Source organism: Salvelinus sp. IW2-2015, linkage group LG18, assembly GCF_002910315.2.
Source record: "Salvelinus sp. IW2-2015 linkage group LG18, ASM291031v2, whole genome shotgun sequence".
NCBI classification, from domain to species: domain Eukaryota; kingdom Metazoa; phylum Chordata; class Actinopteri; order Salmoniformes; family Salmonidae; genus Salvelinus; species Salvelinus sp. IW2-2015.
The window spans coordinates 52592536-52613802 of record NC_036858.1 but is presented as its reverse complement, the minus strand read 5'-3'; the positions used below and the strand labels follow the sequence as shown (position 1 = coordinate 52613802).

Here is a 21267-nt window from a genome sequence, read left to right as displayed (position 1 = left end):
CACTCAAGTCTAGGATGGTTGTAAATGGGTAGTACATTTATAACCAACAGACTACATCTAAGCCTTTTTAAACCACTTCATTAAATTAGACACATACTCCACTACAAACAATCACAACCAATATAAAGAGAACAACAACTTACAACCAATATAAAGAGAACACATAAATGAAGGATACCCAAATATAGCAACACTGCCTGTCCAATTTACTTTGATCTATCTGTGCCTAGTAAATTGCTCAAAGTCATTGTAAACTCTGTCCCTTGATTCTGTCTGAGAGGTGTGAACGACGATGCAAATGTAAAACAATGATTAACATGGCAAACACTGATTAACAATAATACAATAACATTGCTTGATTAATAGGTCCAGTGATAGGGCCTTTGAATAACACAAAACCACTGACACTTCAATCAACATTAATTAAGACGTGAACATGTCTTGAGTAATGGGGGTGACTTTCTCTTTCCTATGAGTAAATACAGAGGAGGCACAGTGAAACTTCTGAATTCATTGAGTAATGACACCTCAAACTACTCAGAAGTTTCGCATTACATACTAACAATGGTATTCATCTCCTAAGAGTCCAAACCGCTAGCTGCTTAGTGTTAGTCAGTGTATTCAATGACAGCAAGGCAGTGTTCAGTAGGCAAGGAATGGGAGATAACGTTTTATCTGATCTTGAGCAATGAGATTTTCAATTTCTGTTGCAAAACATTTTCCCATTGTGTGCCCTACTGAACAGGTCCTGGTGTATGACAAAGCATAGCAGCTAAATCATAATGAACAGTAATGTACCTGCAGGCCATCCTGGAACTGCATAGCAGCCTGCATGGCCTCATCCAGTCTGTCCACTCTCTCCTTCCATGTCTTGTTCAGAGTCTCCCATGCCGAGTTCACCTGGGGAAAACAACAACAACAAAGGTCAGGGAATAGGATCCATGCACAGCTGTTGGATACAAATACTGCTCTATATACAAATACAAATAAAGAAATCATGATCAAATTAGATATATGATTTCCCAGCATTACATATATCCTTATGTAAGTCAATAAGATATCTACAAGTACTAAGGTATCTGTCATTTAGTTTGCATTTTTTCGAGTCCTTGAGCAAAGTGATTTGTTTCTTCTTATTTAAAGGTGATGTTCTGATGTCATTGATTACCTCATCAATACTCTTCTTTATGACTGGCTTATCTGGTTCGCCACAGGCAGCCATAAGCTCCGCCCCCAAGTTCCGCACCACATCAAGCTCCTCCTGAAGCCCGTCAATCTCCTCCTTGAAGCTCTGGGAGAAAAAACAACTATCAGTCCCGAAAAGTACATTAATTACTATCACATCAAACTGTATATAGATTACATTGGTAATGGTATCTTGTTTAAGCTGCTCCAATGGTTACATGTTACATAAACGTAAGGAACTTTATTTAACATAGCAAGACAAAAAGAAATGGTTCACTGTAATGCTCCTAATTCAAATCAAATCAAATGTATTTACAAAGCCCTTCTTACATCAGCTGATGTCACAAAGTGCTGTACAGAAACCCAGCCTAAAACCTCAAACAGCAAGCAATGCAGGTGAAGAAGCACCTTAAAGTGAACATGTTTTGATGCTCTTTTACCTCCAGAGATTCCTGCTGCTGTTTCACCACAGAGGGGTCGACTCCAGGCTCCTCCAGCTCCCTCAGCAGGTCCTGGGTGTCCTTGATGGTAACGATGAGGGCACAGTGGTCACACCAGAACTTGTCTGCCAGGTCCATTACATCCAGCAGCTTGGCCTCCCTCTCCTCCATCAGGGCATGGATCTCATTCCAGGTGAACACCATCTGGTCCAGCTTGTCTTGCACAGCTTGGAAACACGGAGAAGTAATAGTCTTATTTATTTAGGTCTTCTAACCGTTCTGTACAGGGGCGCAACTTTGGTTTTAGGAGTGGGGGGGACATAATTATTATTATTATTTTAATTTATTATCCACTCGGATAAACACTCCAAACAGCCTACCCGACCGCTCGGAGGCGTCCGCATGGTCCTAAAGCACACCGTTGCCTGTTTTGTATCACATTCCAATGATAAAATTGGGGGGCGGGTGGACAAAAATGCAATTTCAGGATGTGGGGGGACATGTCCCCATCCCCAGTGAAAGTTGCGCCCCTGGTTCTGTAATATGGTGTGGTGTCTTTCAGTTTGAGACTAGGTCTTCAGCCAACTCATTTATTTGGCTAGAGAGAGAACTTCAGCTGCTTTTGATTGGCAGCTGATGTAGCGGCTGAGCTAGCCATCCAAACCATACACTTCAACAACAGCTGAAGAGAGTAAACAATGGGTTGACCTGTAGTAGTGTGTGGCTACAGTCATGTGCTGTACAGTCTTCCCAAACATCTCCAAATCTAGCAGTCCTAACAAGCATTTCCCACAATGATAGGTGCAGGGGAAACAACAGACGTTACCTTTAGCAGATATGTCCTTGTCAGCTCCCGCTGAGCGAGCGATCATCTCCTCTCCACGCTGCTTGAGCGTGTCGTAGGAAGGCTGCAGTTTCTCCAGGTCCACAGACACAGCCTTGTTCTCTGTGATCTGCTCCCTGATCTTCTCCACCTCCACAGAAATGGAGGGAGGCTGACGCAGGCGCTCAGCGATCCGCTCCAGGGACTCCAGCATGGGCTCGATCTTGTCATGGAACTAGGGGGAGAGGAACATGGTCAAACTGGCTGTGTGGGTCTAAACAATCTACATATAATTATCAAATTAAGTACTTAAGTATTTATCCAAAGCACTTTTATTTAGTGAAATACTAAGGGTTAAGAGACTCAATCAATTAGCCACTAGAACAAGCAATCTACTACATCAATGCTCATTACATGCTCCTGGAAGGACTTCCAAACAACTAACCCTCATTTATTTTCAAAGTCAAAATCAATCAACCTAGAACAACAGGGCCATTGTCTACTTTAATATAGAGATGCAACCCTGTTGAACCCAACTGACTCTGCAGGTGAAATCCATTCTCTCTGAACCAGACGTGCCCTGCTGCTACCATTGGTATTTTTGTCCTGTTTTCAAAGGAAGGATATGAATAATGTTTCCTTTCCCTCTAAGGACTTTTATAATTCCGTTTCAGCTTCAGATTTCATTAGAGCGATGTCATTATTTTTGGCAGGTCATCAAACAATCCCATCGCAAAAACTTTTAAAAACATCCTTTTATCCCCAACATAAGCCATCTTAAGACCAATGTCAAACTCACACACTTGTGCGTCCATAGAGATTTTTACCTGTATAAACAAAGGATATATAAAAACTAAATAAAATAAGTGAAAGTATGTTACCTGTGTGGATTTGGAGATGGCCTCATCCAATGTGGCAGCCCTCTGTTTGACATCAGCCTTGAGCTGGGCGTAGAGCAGGTCTGTGGCTGTGTACTTCTCCCTGATGGGGATCCCCTCCACAGGACTCAGCTCTAGAAGCTGGGGACCCGTCTTGTTCATCTTGTCGATGTGGGGCTTGTGCTCTGCAATCAGCTCTCGCATTTGCTGTGGTGGATATATGACATTGTCAGTTAGAGAAACACAAAGACACTGTGATAGGATTTTCCCTAAAGCTTTGTAACACTCTAATGATCCTTTGTCTATTTCCTTCAGTGATGTTAAGATGATCTTAGTGTGAAACTCACCCCTGATTTCACAAACAATATTAGAAAATCCATTGGCACAGAGACAACTAGCTAATAGACTTTAAGTTGGGCTCACCCTGAGCTCCTCCTGTTGCTGTCGGAGAGCTTCGTACTCAATGGCCAGCAGTGGGAGCTGGTTGAAGCTGGTGCGGGTCTCCTGGAGCCAGGGCCACAGCTCCTCGTAAGTCTCCCAGAACTGGCTGGCCAGAGACTGGGCTCGCTCCAGCTGCAGGCAGCGCTCCGAGTTCAGCTGACTTACCACACCGTACTTCTCCAGGAGGGCTTGGATCTTGACCTGCAAAAAACAGAACATAAAAAAACTGAGTTGATGTATGCTTCTTAGAAAAAAAAGCAAGGCAGCTACACATGCTGGTGCAATTCATTTATCATTTAGACAGCAAGCTGCCTTCCTCAGGGTTTCTGACAGAAATCTCTATCAAAGGCTCATATGCTACGTTCATGGACGCACAAGGTTACTCTGGAGGTATTCTACCAACAACAGATGGATGTCAGGAGTTCATTCCATTTTAGGACTTTTTTACCTTCAAGGCTTGCTTTTCATCCTCATCCTTGCTGTTCATGATGGCCTGGCCTGTTTTCACAATTCCATCCACGGCATCCTTGTGTCTCATGATGTCCATGGAGAAGACCTGGTCAATCAGAGGAGGATGTTTGAATGGTAACTTACACACAGTGAACACACAGCTGCAGCACACATCATTGTTTCCTGGACTTGTTTGTTTGCACGGTGGTGGTGGCGGCTAATGTCTCTACAGGCATATATACAGATACACAGTACAGGTACATGACAGACAGACTGACCTTCTGGGCCTGGAGCTGTGCTGTGGTCTGGTCCTGTTCCAGCCTGATCTCCCCCAATGACAACATCTTCCTCTCTGCTTCAGTAAGCCAGGCCAGCAAATTGTCAGCTGCTTGTTCAAACTGCACAGAAACACAGAAAACATCCCATCATGAATGGTACAATAGGCCTAATTAAAGGTAGATTGAGCAATATGATGTCATTATACACAGCGAGGCAACTGCCTGTTCCCAATGTGGGTATGCCTCAAGGGGGAGCATAAATTGGGAAGAACTAATACGGGCAGTCCTGGTAGATTTCAATTCTATTGTTGTTCATGCCTGTAAGCAGGAAGTCCCCCTGCTGAATATAATCATGAAATATTGCTTTATTTTATCTTAAAATATATAAAAATAAATAAAATAATATCTGTTTTTGGGACGTAAAATCTAGTCATGAGTTTGACAATTCATTGACGACCATGCAACATTATACCCTACTTTCTTAGGTGTCTGCACTACAATACAATTTTTAATGAGCAAATAATAAGATGCAAATGTAATCATCCTCTATAACAGTTCCCAGTGTTTAATGAACAATAATGACAGAAAACAAAGCTCCCTAGAGGCCAAAAAGAGGCTAAACAAGGGAGGATTTAGTGCTGAAAGCAGATGGGATTAAGACTATAATAGCCCCAATCACCCAGAACAGAAATTAGCATTCTGGTCAGCGGTTCCTTTTGTTGTTAAACTCTTTTGAATGGCTGTGTTCCCATTTAGTATGTTATGTCTGTTCCTCTGTTTACAGTGGCCTACTGTAATGAGTGGTTGTTTTACTATACCTGCTGTGATTTCAGTATGGCGGCGTTGATCTGCTCCACATGCTGTGTGATGGTGTCACTGGCGGCCTTGTATCGGTCGTTGTCCTCTGTCACCAGCTTGTCCAGGCCCTCCCGGGCCCTCCATGGGACCAGCTCCAGCAGAGAGCTGCTCACCTCATTCAGTTTGTCCACCTGGGGCTTGTGATCCATGGCTTCTTTCAGCAATGCCTGGGTAACACAAAGGGCCATACAGTGAGCACCAATCTATCTCTCCATGCACTGTGTTTAAAAGTGATGTAATATGGCTGTCGTAATTCTATCCTGATGTTACAGAATATTCCAAGTAATACCATTTTGCTTGGAATACCGTAATACCAAATGACAGATTAAAACTAACAGAGGTCACATGGCAAGTGCACATATCTGTCATCCCCACCAAAAAAACTAACCCAAGCAATACATATACAGAAACGTAATAACTAGTGTTAACTGCTTCCCCCAACAAAGTGTCAAACAAAACAGGCCTATCATTACCTTCTGCCTGTCTTGTGCCTGGATGAGCTGCTCTCCTACAGGCTCCTGAGCAGCAAAGGCGGTGAGCTCAGCTTCGACATTCTTCAGCCAGGAGCTGAGGTCTTCATGGGTGTGCTGAAGCTTGGAGGCCAGGGTCAGGGCCTCGTCCAGGGTCTTAGACACGTTACCACTCATGGAGTTGATCTCAGCGTATCTCGTCTTTATCCCGTCCAACTTGCCTTGGATGACAACCACCTCATCACCTACAAAAGGTAAAAGTAGATACATTAATTCAGATTAATCATTCTGAAGTGTTTCATTCAAATTATAGGTGTAGTATTCAACATATCGTCTCACCTGTTGTTTGTTTCAGCAGCTCCAATCCATTGGAAATGGCTTGATCGACATTCTGCTTCCTCAACTCAATGTCTTCATGTAGGGCCTGGACAAGACACAAAACATTAGCAACAACTCATCTGACTTAAACAGCATTGGGAACCAAGAAAGAATTTGATTTTTTTCACACAAACTAAACTTACACGAAACTGAAAGTAACAAAGTAGTTAGATGTAACTTAAAATTACTTAAAAACAATGTAAAGAGATAAAGGATGAATTAATGTTAGGCCTGAAGAGGAGTGTGATGGTAGTAGTACCAGTTGTTCTGTACACTGCTTTTCAAGAACGTCCATCTTGTAGTCTTTGACGGACACTTCGCTCAGCCTAGTGTGCACTTCGTTGAGCCAGTTCATGAGGGCCACCTCGTCCTCTCCAAAGAGCTGGGCATTGGCCAGAGCCTGCTGAAGCATCTCAGCCTTCCTCCTACAGCGCTCCTGCAGCTCTATGTAACTGGCTTGGGTGAAGTCCAGCTTAGACTGCACCAGCTCCTTATCGTCCACTGAGCTAACCGGCTTGAGCATCTGACCCAGGCTGATGGCCTGAACCAGGTCTTTACTGTGACCCATTATCTCCTCCTCTAAGGCCTGACCACATCACCACCACACATGGAACACACACCAGGGGGATAAACAAAAAACACACACACAAACACAGTTGGGGGGAAATGAATACTGAACCAATAAGAAACTTAAAATGACAAACATCAACTGAATGCAAATGATGATAAAACAGACAACAAATCATGAGAAACTGAAAACAAAGGATTGGGCGACTGAAGTAACATCAATGACTGAAACATGAAGTATCTTACCTTGTGCTGGGAGATCTGCACTTCCAGCTTGGTAGTCTGTGTGCCGATGGGTTCAGATTTGGCCAGGTGTTTCTCTGTGGCAGAGAGCCACTCAGACAGAGGCTCCAGTGTCTCATGGAACTGCTGAGCCACAACTAGAATGCTCTTCAGCTGTTTGTGCCTACATTACCCAGCATGCCAAGAGAGAACAGAAGAGGGACAGATGAATAATGAGACAGGTTTACTCCCTCAACTAAAGTCTGGCCTGGATACCAAGATACTGGGTGCCAAGATAATTGTCTCCTCAAAGACCTCTGGCGCCCAGTCTCAAGATAACACAATTGAATAATTATACCTAACAACTGTCACTTACGGATGGCGGGGGAGGGTCAATTAATTCTGTCTTTAGGGAACTTATCCAGAACGCAACACCTCATTTGGTTGTATCGTCCAACCCTTTACATGAACCCTTTACACGTGGTGGAATTGGACTATATTGATAGGGTTAAATTAAAATGTTTCTTCCAGAAGAAATATGAAAGGCATATGCATAAGCATGGTAGCGATTGAAAGGGAACAGTTTGGAGATGATGGGGGAATGATTAGACTAAAGGTGAGGACACAACAGTTCATCTGACACAATACTGAATCCAAACATTACACTGTTGATTTTATGTGCATTTTACATTTACTGTACCTTTCGCAGCATTTGTTGATAACGAAATCAGAAAATACCCTGGATACATTTAGTAACATGATAGGAATATTCCTGAAAAATGTGGGGTAGGTGGAACATAAGACAAAATATTACTTGGGTTTGAGTGAGAGGACTAACTGGTGTCTCCAAGTGGACATGCACCTCTCCAAAGTGTGCACAGTTCCTAAGTAATTTCAATAAACTTTTATGACTCAAAGAAGTCTTCACCTATAAGGCCTGCTTCCCCCCCATCACACAATTACTGTTGTTGTTTACGCAATCCAAAAAACAACATGACAACATGACTAGCTAAGCTATAAAATATGATCTTACAGCGTTCGGCTTTCACGGGGCAATTCAGAGAAACAAATTGTAATTTTGGTGCGCAGAGAAAGGACTCATGCGTGCATTCAGGTTTGTGATTCCACTGCAAACTTTCTTCAGAATAGGCAAACATAGGCACAAAAATTCTGAACTACCCAGGGTATGACGTCATGTCCTGCAACTGTACATCAAACATAGTACTCATAAACAGTGACACTGTACTGTATGACATGAGTTTTATGATATGGAAATGTGAAGTGCACATTTGGACCCACAGGTGTTTGGCTTGCTTGTATGACATCAAAGCTGTATTTATTCTAATCGTCAACGTCTCATCTTTCGAAACACATCGAGTCCTCTTAATTTACATTTCCCTCACTCAGAAAACAAAAAATGTGCAGAAGTTGCCCAATTAGCGGGAGGGATGGGAGCAACTTCTTGTCGCGTGCTGTGCTTAAGTTCAAAACACCTGTCAGTCAAAACCCATACAGCGCTGTGAAGCGCAGAGCCTGAGCTCTGACATCATTAATAGCAAGGTTTCCCAAACTTGGTCCTGGGGCTCCTCCCTGGGTACACATTTTGGTTTTTGCCCGAGCACTACACAGCTGCTTCAAATAATGAAAGCTTGATGACGAGTTGGTTATTTGAATCAGCTGTGTAGTGCTAGGAGGGCCAGGACCATGTTTGGGAAACCCTGATTATAGCATGTTACTGTAGAGCCACTGCGTTCCAATTTAGGTGCTTATCAGTGCCCAAATCTGCCATTTTTAACCTGTATACAGGTACGAGTGTAAAGGGCTATGACTGAGGAAAGGGATGGCATTTCCGTAGCAAAAATCCAATCAGCAGATTTTCCACAATGAATCAGAACTATAATATTCATTTCATTTTCAAACACTTTGCTTAAATACATCTGTCAGGGAAGTGTTGGTTGTGCAGACAGACCTGTTCTCAGCCTTCTTCAGCAAAGCGTCCCACCTCTGCCCCAGGCACTCAATCTCCTTCCCCACCTTCTCCTTTTCCACAAACTCTGCTCCCAGGTCCACAACCTTCCCTCCTTCCTTCTTAATCAGCTCCACCGTAGGCCTGCGGTCATCGAGCAGCCTCTGGAGGAGCTGTCCAGGACAAATAAAGGTGAAGAAGTTACGAGGTTCAACATGCTCCGATCCGAGCACAATTATTGCTTACAGTGCATTATAGGGAAATGATCCACGCTCTAGAATGACCATCAAGCCAATCAGAAAGGAGTATTCAACAATGCCATGGTATTATAAAGGTTAATTCAACAGAAGCTTTAGGATAGCCCTAAATAATGCTCCACAATGGACGCCAATAAAAATGATAAATGGCTGAATCAGTAAAGCCTACATGGACTCTCTGAATAGGATTTAATGTATGTGTAAATTGGCAGCTACTGATGTTGTAAGTGTGTAATCAGTTCTCTTTTGGCTTACTATCTGCTCCTGGATCTGTGCCTTGACAACTTTGAACTCAGCAGAGGGTGGTTTCTGATTGGACACCAGCTCCTCCGTGTCCGTCAGCCAGCTGAGCAGGGACTCCAGAGCATCCTGGAATCTCCCACAATGCAATAGGGCCTCGTGCAGCTGCGCTGACCGCTCAGCAATCTATAGAAGACCATTTAAATATAGGCATCACATGTATTACGATATAGGCGGTAGGTATTATGGCCAAATAAAACTCAGTCTCAGTAACTAATTATAGCTATAAAAACATTAAGCAAGAACCACATGGGAGTATTATTCATCAAACGTGTCTAAAGTTTGACCTCTTTCACCTATGTAAAAAGCAATAAGGCTTGAGTGTGAAGTAGATTAATAACCCAGAGACAGGCTAACCTTTTTGTTGAGTGTGTTCCATCGAGTGTTGCCATCCTCCAGGTCATGTTCAAGGCCCTTAGTGCTGGTACCTTTGGCAGCGTTCTGGATCAGGCCCTGGCCCAGCCAGTTGATGTCTTGCAACTGGGTCTGTAGTGGATCAACCTCCTCTTTCTGGAATACCTGTGGCCAGAGATAATAAAATACATTGTGTATTATCAGACGCAGAACAACTTAGATGAGAGACCGGATGAGAGATAATTATTTCTCTCAATAAGACAGATGATGTCAGAGGTTCATAAGGGCAAGACTTCAATAAAGACAAAACAAGAGATGTTTGATGTTGCTTTTAAAGAAATATGCCTACCCTACGTTTTAAGAGAGCTCTCGGGAATGAGACATTGCTTTCAGTGTGTTATCCAAGGGTGTTATCCAAATTGGACTGAATAAAGTCCTTGATTCATGCTATACTTTTACATTTTCAAATGTGTATTAAGAAAGATAAGACATTCCGATTGTTTACACAAATCCAGCCATTGGCAAGATATTTAAAAAATGTAAAATATCTCTGTTTGCCCTCCTGATAAACATGAGTCAGTTCATTGACATGTTGTGGTTATTTGTGAGCCATGCATTAACCATAAAACAAAACAAAGAGAGTCAAAATGGATTATCAGCTATGCACTTTGACTGTCTACAATTAACAATAATGTTTCAAAAATGCAGCTGAGCATTACAACATGTTTCGCCAGTCCCTGAAGAGTGATTGTATAGACAGGCTGCTGGCCTAGGCCACAGAGCTGGCATAACAACAACCTCTTTCTGACAGGTCAGCACTGCAGCTTCTAGAAAGGAAAGCACGGCAATTAGTTGGAGCACAGCTGTGCAGCATCACACCAGACAGACTCACAGGCCAGGCTGGCGTACTAAACCCAATTCAGACCTAATGTAATCTGATAAACAAGACTAGCATCCCAGGAAACACTAATCAAAAGTGCCGTATTTATTTGGCCCAGTTGAAGGTAAAAACACGCTGCAATGCTGGAGTTGAAGGAGACTATTTTGGGGTACCTGGGGGGAGGAGAAGCCCATGAGGTCAATTTCGGAGCATGCGGCTATAGCAGTTAACAGGCTCTCGATCTCGTCGTCCCCTATTTCTTGGTACGACCGTGGCTCACTGCCATTGGCCAAGCAGGCCTCCCTTTCCACTGACAGCAGGAAGTCCTCCAGGTCCTCCATGCTGTATTTCCGTGGTTCTATAGCTCCGTGGTGTTGCAAGTCAAACGGTTTAACACCCATATTTTGTCTACACTCTGACCGCGGCCCAGAATTCACATAGGGCTCCGGCTGTGTGACAACCACGCTGACCAACTCACAGTCTGACTGGGAGGACATGTCCTCTAGCAGCTCGGCGGTGGGGAGCTCATCGTAGCTCGCTAGCGTCCTAGAGACACCATTTTGGACCCTACTGGCTGATCTCGAGGACCTCCTGCCAGTCGAATCCCTACTGTTTGATCTTGAGGAGCGCCTGCCTGTGGAGTCCCTGTATTCCCCATTTGTGATGGTCAACTCTGTTTCACTCAAGTCTGTCACACAGGTGTCATTCCCCTCCTGGGACTCCTGTACAGGGTTGTTGCTCTGTCCTGGGTTGTACAGTTCCCTGGGTATGTTGTCCCTGACCGGGGAGAAGGGGAACTCCTCCTGCCCTGAGCTGTGGGAGCAGCTTGGTTTTATCTCCCCAGACACATGCATGGCCTCGGAGGAGGAGAGGCTCCTGGTGCCTGGGCGTGGTTTCCTGGAGGCCCGGTGGGAGCGGCGCTCCCTCTCTGCGGTGGGGCTGCACAGGCCTGAGTCCTCCTCTGATGTCAGGGAGTTGGTGACACTCCGTCCCCTCCTGCCACGGGCCAAACCATGGCTCGACCTATCCACTCCGTCTGAACATAGGGTGCCACTGCGACTGGCGTACTCCCCTATGTTAGTGGGAGCGAATGTCCTCCAGGATCGCCGGTGGTGCGGGCGCTCCTTCTTCTCCCCTCCCTGCCCCAGACGAGTCTTAGGGAGTACCGTTCCCGCTCCCCTGATGATGTCACCGTTCAGTTTCAGGCCATCAAAGACAGCACACTCCAGTCTAGCTGCCTCGCGGGTGCGGAGCTCAAAGGCGCTGGAGGAGGTGAGGACTCCGTTGCCACACAGGCTGCTCATGTCCAGGGTGCGGTGTGTGTAGGGTAGGGTGCCAGTGAAGTGCCTGGAAGCCAGGCTGCCCTTTGAGCCACAATCAATCTGCTCATTGAGACGGACAGTGTCATAGATGGATCTCTGGGGAACATAGCAGTCATCAATGTTTAGGTCCTCCTCCTCCCCTTTTCCCACACAGGAGGGGTTCTGGCGGAGGCAGTCTGGTCTGCTAAGAGGTTTCCCCATCTTAAATCCAACTGCACTGACTCAGAGATAATAAAATAATACTAATGTGGTCTGAGGTACAGTATATGTTGTTTCAGTGCAAATATTTGCGGCTAAAGCAACAAGCCAAAAAATACTACTAAAAGTGCATGTTCAATATTCACTTTTTTAATTTACTTAATTTGCTATATCAAAACCAATTTCTTATAAAAAAAATAAAATTAACAATTCACAATAATGGGTGCAATTACTTAGACAAATTCAGAATATATAAAACAGACCTAATAATCGTAATAATCCAAACAGTAAAAATAATGGAACTCAATAACACTAAAGCAACATATCACCCTCACTCAGAAAGTGCACCGGCTGTGCAATCAGTATCTGGAACCGTCCAATCCGTTCATTGAGTCACCTATCCTCAAATAATTCCCTACTTGGTGCTGTCCTCCCCATTGTCAAAACGTCATTATAATTGTCCTCCCTTAAAAGTGCTTATTTTATCCCTTAAATCCCGCTGGTATCCATGTAGGCTGTGGAAGGGCTTCAGTGCAAAGTGGCATATCCTGATACAAATCCACAGGGCTCTATGAAAACAAAGGGCGAGAAGAGCCGGTGCTCCTGGATAAACAAAAATGCCTGCCCTGCCTCTCTGGTGGTTCGCCCTGCAATGACAGACAGACACCCTCCTGGCAGAGAGGCTGCAGGCCCCGCCCCCGCTAGCTCATTATTCAGGCAACATCTGCCACAGAGGGCTGCTCCGGCACATGTTGATTGGTCGGACGCTTGACCCTTTTTTTTCTCAAATTCTCTCCTTCTATCTCCAGTCCATATGACTTAACTTCTTGGTCATCTTCTGCGTGCTGGCACCATCACTCTCTCTCACTCTCTCTCTCTCTCTGACTGAGGGGATGGGAGAGGACGGGGGGAACACACAACACGCACTAGCTTTCCTCCTCTGAAGGAAGAAAACATTTAATCACACCAGACCAGCAGACAGCGGCAGCTCCCACTTTGGTGACATCACGCTGGGCTGAAATAGATCTCTATGTTTTCCCTTTTTTCCTGTTCCTTCTCTGTTGTTTTCCTGTGGATGGTTGCTGTGGACCCTGCAGATATTCTTAATTACTCTGGAATGCTGAGGGAGGCACAGGTCCCAGGTAATTTAACACCCACAGCTCTGCCAAATCCATGGCATGGTGTGTCTTTTTTATGGCGAGTGACCTGGGTCGTGTGAGAGAAGAAAGGAGGAATGAGAGAGAGGGATAATGAGAGGAATTCATTTTGTGTGCAGCACAGAAGGCTGATAACAGAAAGGAGTTGAACCATCCCAACTCCTTCCACCACCACGACCCCTTTCCACAGTGAGAGGAGAAAAAAGGAGGAAGTCTGGCAGAGATAAATAAGCGGTTAAATAGATCTGTTGGGTTTAGAGAAAGGATATTCAGCAGCTGAATCCCACATCATTTTGACAAAATCCAGGCGTTGAATTAAGGGAGGGCAAAGTGTTCCTCTTTTCATCCTCCTTTCCCTGCACCAAGGCTGTTTCCGTTATCCTGGCCCACACTAACTGGTTTGGCATTAGGAATGTGATTATAGTAAACTGGGGGTTTGATCTCCGAATTAGAAAAATGTGTCATAATGAGATGTTTTTTTTAAAGAGAGCGACTTCACTAATGCCCATTCCAACCAACATAGGATACACCTTAACCAATCAAAATGACTCAAATATCTCCCTCAAAACCTATAGAGCACTTACACATAACTCTTATTACATTGCATGTGAGTAAAGTTATTCACAAGGACAGGCTATTCAAACCAAAGGTTGCAGAAGGGCCACATTTCTTTGTGACATCATCTGCAGAAAAATCCCTTTCAACAGAACTACTCATCAGTCACTCCCAACAACGAAAACCATTATAAAGGACTAGACAAAGAATTCAATGAGACAAATTCAAAAGCTTCTCTTGATTGTGTATAAGTCCACTCCTAGTGCATACAGGAACAAATTCATCTCTTAGGTGTCTTAGGTGAATCACAATCCCAAAACACAAAGGAAAAATGCAATGTGTCACCATGAAAAGTGATCTGCCAATCCTAGCAAAAACAATGTGTTACCAACTCAGATCCTTCTGGTACATTTCTGGTGTCATGTTCCACCTTGGGGAGAGTGATTTGATTTGTGTGTATCATCATCGGGGTAAGTGAGCAAGCTGGGCTACACGATGGGGTCTCCCCAACGGCCCTTTTCCCCTCATCAACTTCAGTGAGAGGAATAGCTATGATTCAGGAGAGAGAAATTCCTTTTAGGTTCATAGGAGACACTGATGTAACGTCTGAGTAGAAACTTTAACAATACGCCCCGACACATCCCACCTCCCCAACCCCCAGCAGGTTTTGTCACTGAGCTGAGCTCACACTAACTATCAAGAAGGACTACATACACCACATCCTTCCCAGCAAACCTTCCAGATCCCCTAACTACAACAACAATAAGAGTGAAACACTGGACTCGGGAGGGGAGGCTCTTACAAACCGTGACCTAAAATGGTAACGCAACAAAATGAGTTCACTTATTGCTGCCTTTTTATGTTTATTTCTTTCACAACAGCTGCCAATGAAACCCCAAAATACACCAAGTACCAGAACTACGAATAAACCAAGCAGGGATTATTATAGACCACATGAAACCCCTATTCACACTGCAGACATCCCATTACGTTTGGTCTCGGTCTGTGTCCACAGGTTTCCGAGCATCAAAACAGGTTTTTAGACACCAATTAGGAAATACCTTGTGCTGTAATGGAATTAAGTAGGGTTCTTTTTGTGATTCCTTATTTTCAGGGAACTTTTATCAGAGAGAGTAGCTAGCGGCCTGAATGAGTACAATGGTGTTTTCCCGCAGCAGCTGACGTGTCTGTGTGCAGGCCTACCCAACGAGACTTAGAGATGGGACAATGAGAGGGTGATAGGGTGAGCACAACCAGCAGGGAACACGTTGCTCAGCAACAGCTGGTAGTAGTCAATATTATGGGATGGTTCATGGTTACCAATCAAACCCTCTTAAAAAACCCTATCAGTCCTGAGACCCCAGCTAAAATTGGCTTTTCATTTATCTGCATGTCCAGCCTTTATATTTAGCCTCACAATGAAGGGTTTTTCCATGTTCTTTTCAGGAGAACCAAGGCTACAAGTAGAACACAAGTAATTTGACATTAACAGTTGCATTAATGAGTTTTATTGATAAATGTCAACAACAAAAAATATGGTTTGCCAAGGCAAAAACATGATAAAAATGTATTTATATGGGGCCTCCCGAGTGAGGCATCACTACAGACCCGGGTTCGACAACAAAAAATGTAATGGCTGTGTCACAACCAGCTGTGACTGGGAGTCCCATAGGTTGGAGAAAAATTGGCCCAGTGTTGTCTGGGTTAGGGGAGGGTTTGGCCAGAGGGGATTTACTTGGCCTGCAAGCTGACTTTGGTCATCAGTTGAACAGTGTTTCCTCTGGTGCAGCTGGCTTCTGGGTTAAGAAGCACGGTTTGGCAGGTCATGTTTCGGAGGATGCGTGACTTGACCTTCACCTCTCCCGAGCGCGTTGGGGAGTTGTAGCGATGAGACAAGATCGTAATTGGATCACAATTTGATATCACAAAATTATTTAGTTTTATTTATATGAATGCTGTGAGTACAGAAATTGTTTGCTCACCAGGAAATGAATATCCAACTTTGTGACAGAAACTATGTGAATGTATTATAGTATTATACATTTACATTTACATTTAAGTCATTTAGCAGACGCTCTTATCCAGAGCGACTTACAAATTATAGACACTATGTCCTGGGATTTCCTATGATTTTCTATGTAGAAGAACGACATTTGTGTAGCTTGTGAGCGTCATAGAGCAGAACATGTTACACGTGTGTTTTCGTGAGAGTCTCAACTTCTCATAGATAGATTTTAATAGCATGTAGCTCAAACCATTCAGATTCTACAGACCTGGCCCGGGCACCTTGGGGATCCACCCTTGTCTCTCAAACCCTTCACTAGCTCAGTCCCCGTTAACCACACAGACTCATGGTTGGTATCTACAGATGAAATAGATGAATCGAATGGAACAACCCAGAAGTCTGTAGCTCAAAAACACAATGTTTAAAATGGGTTAACTGGCACAAAATGACATTATATATTATTATAATTCCAGCTACCATTCAGAACATTGACTGGAGTTCTACTAGACCTATATTTTGATATAACATTTGAAGGTATTTATCTAAAGGCTGATGTTTGTGAATGTACTTGTGATTTAAAAAACAACAACATCAAAACAAAATGAAACAAATTCCTTTGGCCTATATTTTCAAACAGATGTGTAATGCTGTAGTATGAAACATTTCATTAAAAGTAATACAATGTTTTGATATGATGCTTTCAGCCAATAAATAACTTTTTTCTTTTTCCCAAATCTGAATAGTTAATCCCCTTCTATCAACTCTAACAGCATTTACAGGCTTTTAGAATGCTTTGTATCCCGCTTTAAGGCATGGTAATGGGTATCCCTGTTTCATCCACCACTGATATACCAACAAAAGCCTTGATAATATTATGGCACAATTATGCTGTTGTTAGTGTTTTATTTATATTCTCTCATATATCTTTCGTATTAAGAAAGTGTTTTATAAAATAATTGTTGTTTTATTTCATAGAGAGCGCATAAAGACTTTTTACACATTCAAGCTAACATCAAAGGAAACTTGACTGATGAGAGAAAAACTATGTAAATACAAAAACAATAATGTTGAATAATTAAAAACTCCTAGTAGTGGTAAATGTGTTGGTTGGAGAAGGAGTCTGTAGAGTTCAGTATAATGTAGGGGAGTGAATATTGCACTGCAGGAATATGGTTTCTGGCTAGTGGTTACTATTCCGGCTCCTTTTCCATTTCTGTAGAATCCAGATATTGCTAATACAGCGTAAGCATGCACTACTAGATGCCTTTATTGTTAACAGCAACGGTATGACATATAGTAACCACCACCTCAACATGTTCCACAGCTAGAAAAGCAATGCCCTGTATACTCTTAAATTCTACAGGGGAAAGTTCAAGTTCAGCTAGGCAGATACAGCAAAGTCATGCACACCAATGATGAGCATCAAAAACCATCCACAGACAGGCTAACACAAACTTTAAGACTTTTAGTTAGCTCTTTTTAAAGAGGAAGAGCAGATGCTCAAACACCAGTGAATTAGCTGGTAGGGCTGAATAATGAAACAAAGCACTTGTTCACTCTTTCATGCCAACGAGTGAGTCACCACTGACCAGGTAAGGCCACGCTCATTTTTGTACTATATATTTTTTGTACTTTTTACCCCTTTTTCTCCCCAACTTCATGATATCCAATTGGTAGTTACAGTCTTGTCCCATCGCTGAAACTCCCGTACGGACTCGGAAGAGGCAAAACACGACCCCGCCAAGCCGCACTGCTTCTTGACACACTGCCCGCTTAACCCGGAAGCCAGCCACACCAATGTGTCGGAGGACACACCGTACAGCTGGCGACCGAAGTCAGCGTGCATGCGCCCGGCTGCCACAAGGAGTCGCTAGAGCGCGAGCGCGATGGGACAAGGACATCCCAGCCGGCCAAACCCTCCCCTAACACAGACAACACTGGGCCAATTGTGCACCGGCTCATGGGTCTCCTGGTCGCGGCTGGCTACTACACATTGAACTTGGATCTGTAGTGATGCCTCTAGCACTGTGATGCAGTGCCTTAGACCGCTGCACCACTCGGGAGGCCCCACACTCATTCTTAAAGTGGAGGAGAGGGAGAGGGGAGCAGGAGTCAGGCTGGGTAATGCTCATTACCCCGGGCCAGTGCAACATAGGACACCCCACTGGTTCTTAGCTGGATCCTGGGTCGCTCATCACCCACCCACCACAATGGCATCTGGGCCAGTCAGAGCTCTTTTGTCTGGACCAGATGATCAGCAACATACTGAAGCAGTATTCCCCAGGAGGGTCACGCATGTGGCCACCAGGACCAAAAGACAATTACAGAGCCCTGTTGTTTAACTTACAATACCACTGGGGTTAATGCTGCAAATAGCATCACGCAAAATCCCCATTGGAACTTATTGAATTAAGATAGTGATGTGGATTTATTTCCAGAGATTTCCGTGGAAACTAGAACAGTAGATCAGTAGATTGTGGGTGAAACTGAAATGGTCTAATGGTTTTCTACTGCACTTTGTTTATTGATGCTTTGTGTCTTTACTGTTCATCTGGTTTTAAAGTACTTTTATTTCATATTGTACTTGTACTTGTTGTATGTTTTTAAACTGTTGCAACCAAATTACCTAGTAATGGAATGTTTTGTTGTAGCGAGTTCAGTAAATGAAAATAATATTTTGGTGTAGGTATAGCTCAAACAGACACTCAAGATCCTATGTTACTCCAGGTGTTATACGTCTTACTAATGGTTATTTTAGGGTAGTACTGTATGTAAGGATGATATCTTTCTGGCAGGGTTATGTCATCCAGTTGAGTGATGTGGCTGGTGAAAGTGAGAGCGCTAGAGTACAATAGTAAAGCATGAGCTGAAATAATATGATACCATAATGTAGCCAATGCGTAAGGCATGCCATGGAAAGTTCATGGGCATTTTTTCCATCATCAAAACCACAATTAATCACCATTAGTGGTGGCAACCAAGTTTGATAATACAGTATCAGCCTTTGCATTACATTTACTTTACTGTAAAATGTTAACAAAATGTAATCTTACCTTGAAAGCTTCCAACTGTTGGTTGATGACATCTGTCTCCATGCCAACTGACCCTTGACCCTCCTCCTTGACCTCGGCTCCGCCCAGTTTGTTAGTGAACTGCTGTAGCTTGGAGTAAAGCTCATTCAGACGGGTGAGTGTACTCCCCACCTCTTCCTCTCTCCCTTTGGCTCTGTCCATCAGCTTGCCACACTGCTTACTCAGAACATCCAGGTCTCTCTTCAGCCCCAGAAGGTCTGGGGAGGCCTCAGTTTCCAGCATCTTCTTACATCTGTCCTCTCCTTGAGCTGTGTCTGCCATCAGCTCCTGCAGTTTCTCCACAAAGCCTTTGATGCCGCCCTGCTGCTCATTCAGAGTGGCCAGTTCGCGGCCCACAGGAGCCATGCTGTCAAGCTCATCATCTAAGTCTGCGAAGCGGGTGAACATCTCGCGGATGTTGGTCTGGAACTGCCCGATGCCCTGCAGCTTGCACTCCAAGTTGGAGCAAGTCTTCCCTACATCCTTGCTGAGGGAGCCGTACTCTTTCTCCAGGCTGTCGGCCTGAAGGAGGAGGTCTGTCACCCCGTCAGCTTCGGGGACGTCGGCCACTAGGCCCTGGGCAAGACTCTTCAGGTGCTCCAGTTGTGTGTTGACCCCATCCAGGCTCTTCTGCTGGGCCTTCATGCTGGTCAGGTTCTTGTCGCTGTAGGCCTGGACCCCCAGTGATGAGTAGGCGACAAGCTGCTTCTTAGCCCCTTCCAGCTGGCCCTTGGCCTCTTTGTGGGTGTCGTTGAACTCCTTCAGCCTCTGTGAGATCTTGTCCAGAGACTCCCTCTTGTTCTGGACCCTCTCTGTGACCCGGTCCACGCTCTGCCCAATGGCCGCCTTCTCCTCCCTGACGGCCTCTGTGTCTGCATTGGCCACCTCCAGGAGGCTTTCGGCTGCAGTGTTCAGCTGCGCCACCAGGCCTCTGTGTTTGTCCACGTCCTTCTGGATGGCCTTCAGCTGGGAGATTGAGCTCTCCACCTCCGCTGGGTCCACGCAGAGCCTGACGCTACCCTCCCTGACCTCACTCTCCTGGACCCAGGACTGGAGCTTCTCAGCATGCTCGTGGTACTTCTGGGCCCTCTGCAGCGCTCCCTGGAGCTTATCCTGGCGCTCGGATGAGCTCTTCTTCATGTCGTCCCAGTTGGAACGCAATGTGGCCAGCTGGCCCTGCAGCGACACCTTCTCTGCCCCATCTGTGTTCTGGAGGAGGGTCTCCCCCTCCCTGATGATGGTGCTGTATGGTTCCTCATGTTCACTGAGGGCCTTCTGCAGGGCACTGTGCTCTTTCAGGCTTTGCTGAAGGGTCTCCACCTGGGCTGAGACTGCCTGGGATTTAGACTGCTCCTGGAGCGTCTCATTCATCCACTCCTGGAAGTCTTTGGAGGTCTGGTGGAACTGCTGGGAGCTTGCGAAGGCCGAGTTCAGCTGCTGGATCCGCTTCACTAAAAAAGAGCATGTACATTAATGTAATTTAGATGCAGAGGAACAAAGCATACATTTATTATTCAGAATGACAATGTCTACCTCATCATGAAACTCCTTCAATGGTTGTCAAAGTTTCAGACATTAAACCACAGTACAGCCTGAAGCTTCTCATTAAAGAGAAAAAAACATAATATAAAAAAAATGAAAGCAAATTAAATCAAAGCCAAACCTGCTTTATCCTCCAACTGTTTGAAGGGCTTGGTGACCACCTCCAGCTGCCTGGCTAGGTCTGTTTTCAGGTAGTCCTCTGTGACCAGGGCAGAGAGCTCCGAGCAGAGGGTCTCAGCCTCTTTCAGTCTCTTCCTCTCCTCCCTCAGCTGGCCAGAGATGGTGTTAGCCTCCTCCAGCTGCTTCTTCACCACGTCAGGCTGACTGCTAAGGGCCTGCTGGCTGTTGAGCCGGGTCTCCAGTGAGGCGGCGCTCTGGCTCAGGCTCCTCAGCAGATCCTGGAACTGGCCCGTCTTCCCCACGGCCTGGTCGATGAGGCCGGCTCGCTGTCTCAGCTGCCCAGTCAGGCCCTGCCATTTCTGGGTCACGGCGGCCAGTTGGTCCTTCACCACCTTCCCACCAGAGGAGGGGTCCTGCTTGCCTGATGTGCTCAGGATAGCAGCAGCAGCCTCATTAAGCTGGTCATACTGTGGCTTACGGCTGTCAAACTCGTTCAGGAGGATCTAGGAGGGACAAGTCAATATGACCTTAATAAATAAGCAATGCTGGT

The 21267-nt window shown here is 44.9% G+C and overlaps 1 protein-coding gene across 27 annotated transcripts in view; it reads right to left on the bottom strand.

Annotated features, from left to right (window-relative positions):
• Window positions 1-21267, bottom strand: part of LOC111977567 (dystonin) — a 198098-nt gene that overhangs the window by 40749 nt on the left and 136082 nt on the right. For 23 of the 27 annotated variants that reach the window (XM_024007053.2, XM_024007056.2, XM_024007061.2 and 20 more), the window contains 18 exons: window positions 20719-21220; window positions 19038-20506; window positions 9871-10032; window positions 9469-9639; window positions 8960-9129; window positions 7015-7174; window positions 6461-6787; window positions 6163-6247; window positions 5827-6068; window positions 5314-5520; window positions 4496-4615; window positions 4216-4323; window positions 3750-3968; window positions 3330-3533; window positions 2452-2683; window positions 1626-1852; window positions 1169-1291; window positions 799-900 (listed from right to left, as the gene is read on the bottom strand). In XM_024007053.2, coding sequence (XP_023862821.1) covers window positions 799-900; window positions 1169-1291; window positions 1626-1852; window positions 2452-2683; window positions 3330-3533; window positions 3750-3968; window positions 4216-4323; window positions 4496-4615; window positions 5314-5520; window positions 5827-6068; window positions 6163-6247; window positions 6461-6787; window positions 7015-7174; window positions 8960-9129; window positions 9469-9639; window positions 9871-10032; window positions 19038-20506; window positions 20719-21220 — 4830 coding nt within the window. The remainder of the gene's footprint in view (window positions 1-798; window positions 901-1168; window positions 1292-1625; window positions 1853-2451; window positions 2684-3329; window positions 3534-3749; window positions 3969-4215; window positions 4324-4495; window positions 4616-5313; window positions 5521-5826; window positions 6069-6162; window positions 6248-6460; window positions 6788-7014; window positions 7175-8959; window positions 9130-9468; window positions 9640-9870; window positions 10033-19037; window positions 20507-20718; window positions 21221-21267) is intronic. The other 4 variants (XM_070448597.1, XM_024007060.2, XM_024007063.2 and 1 more) reach the window with 1 other exon arrangement.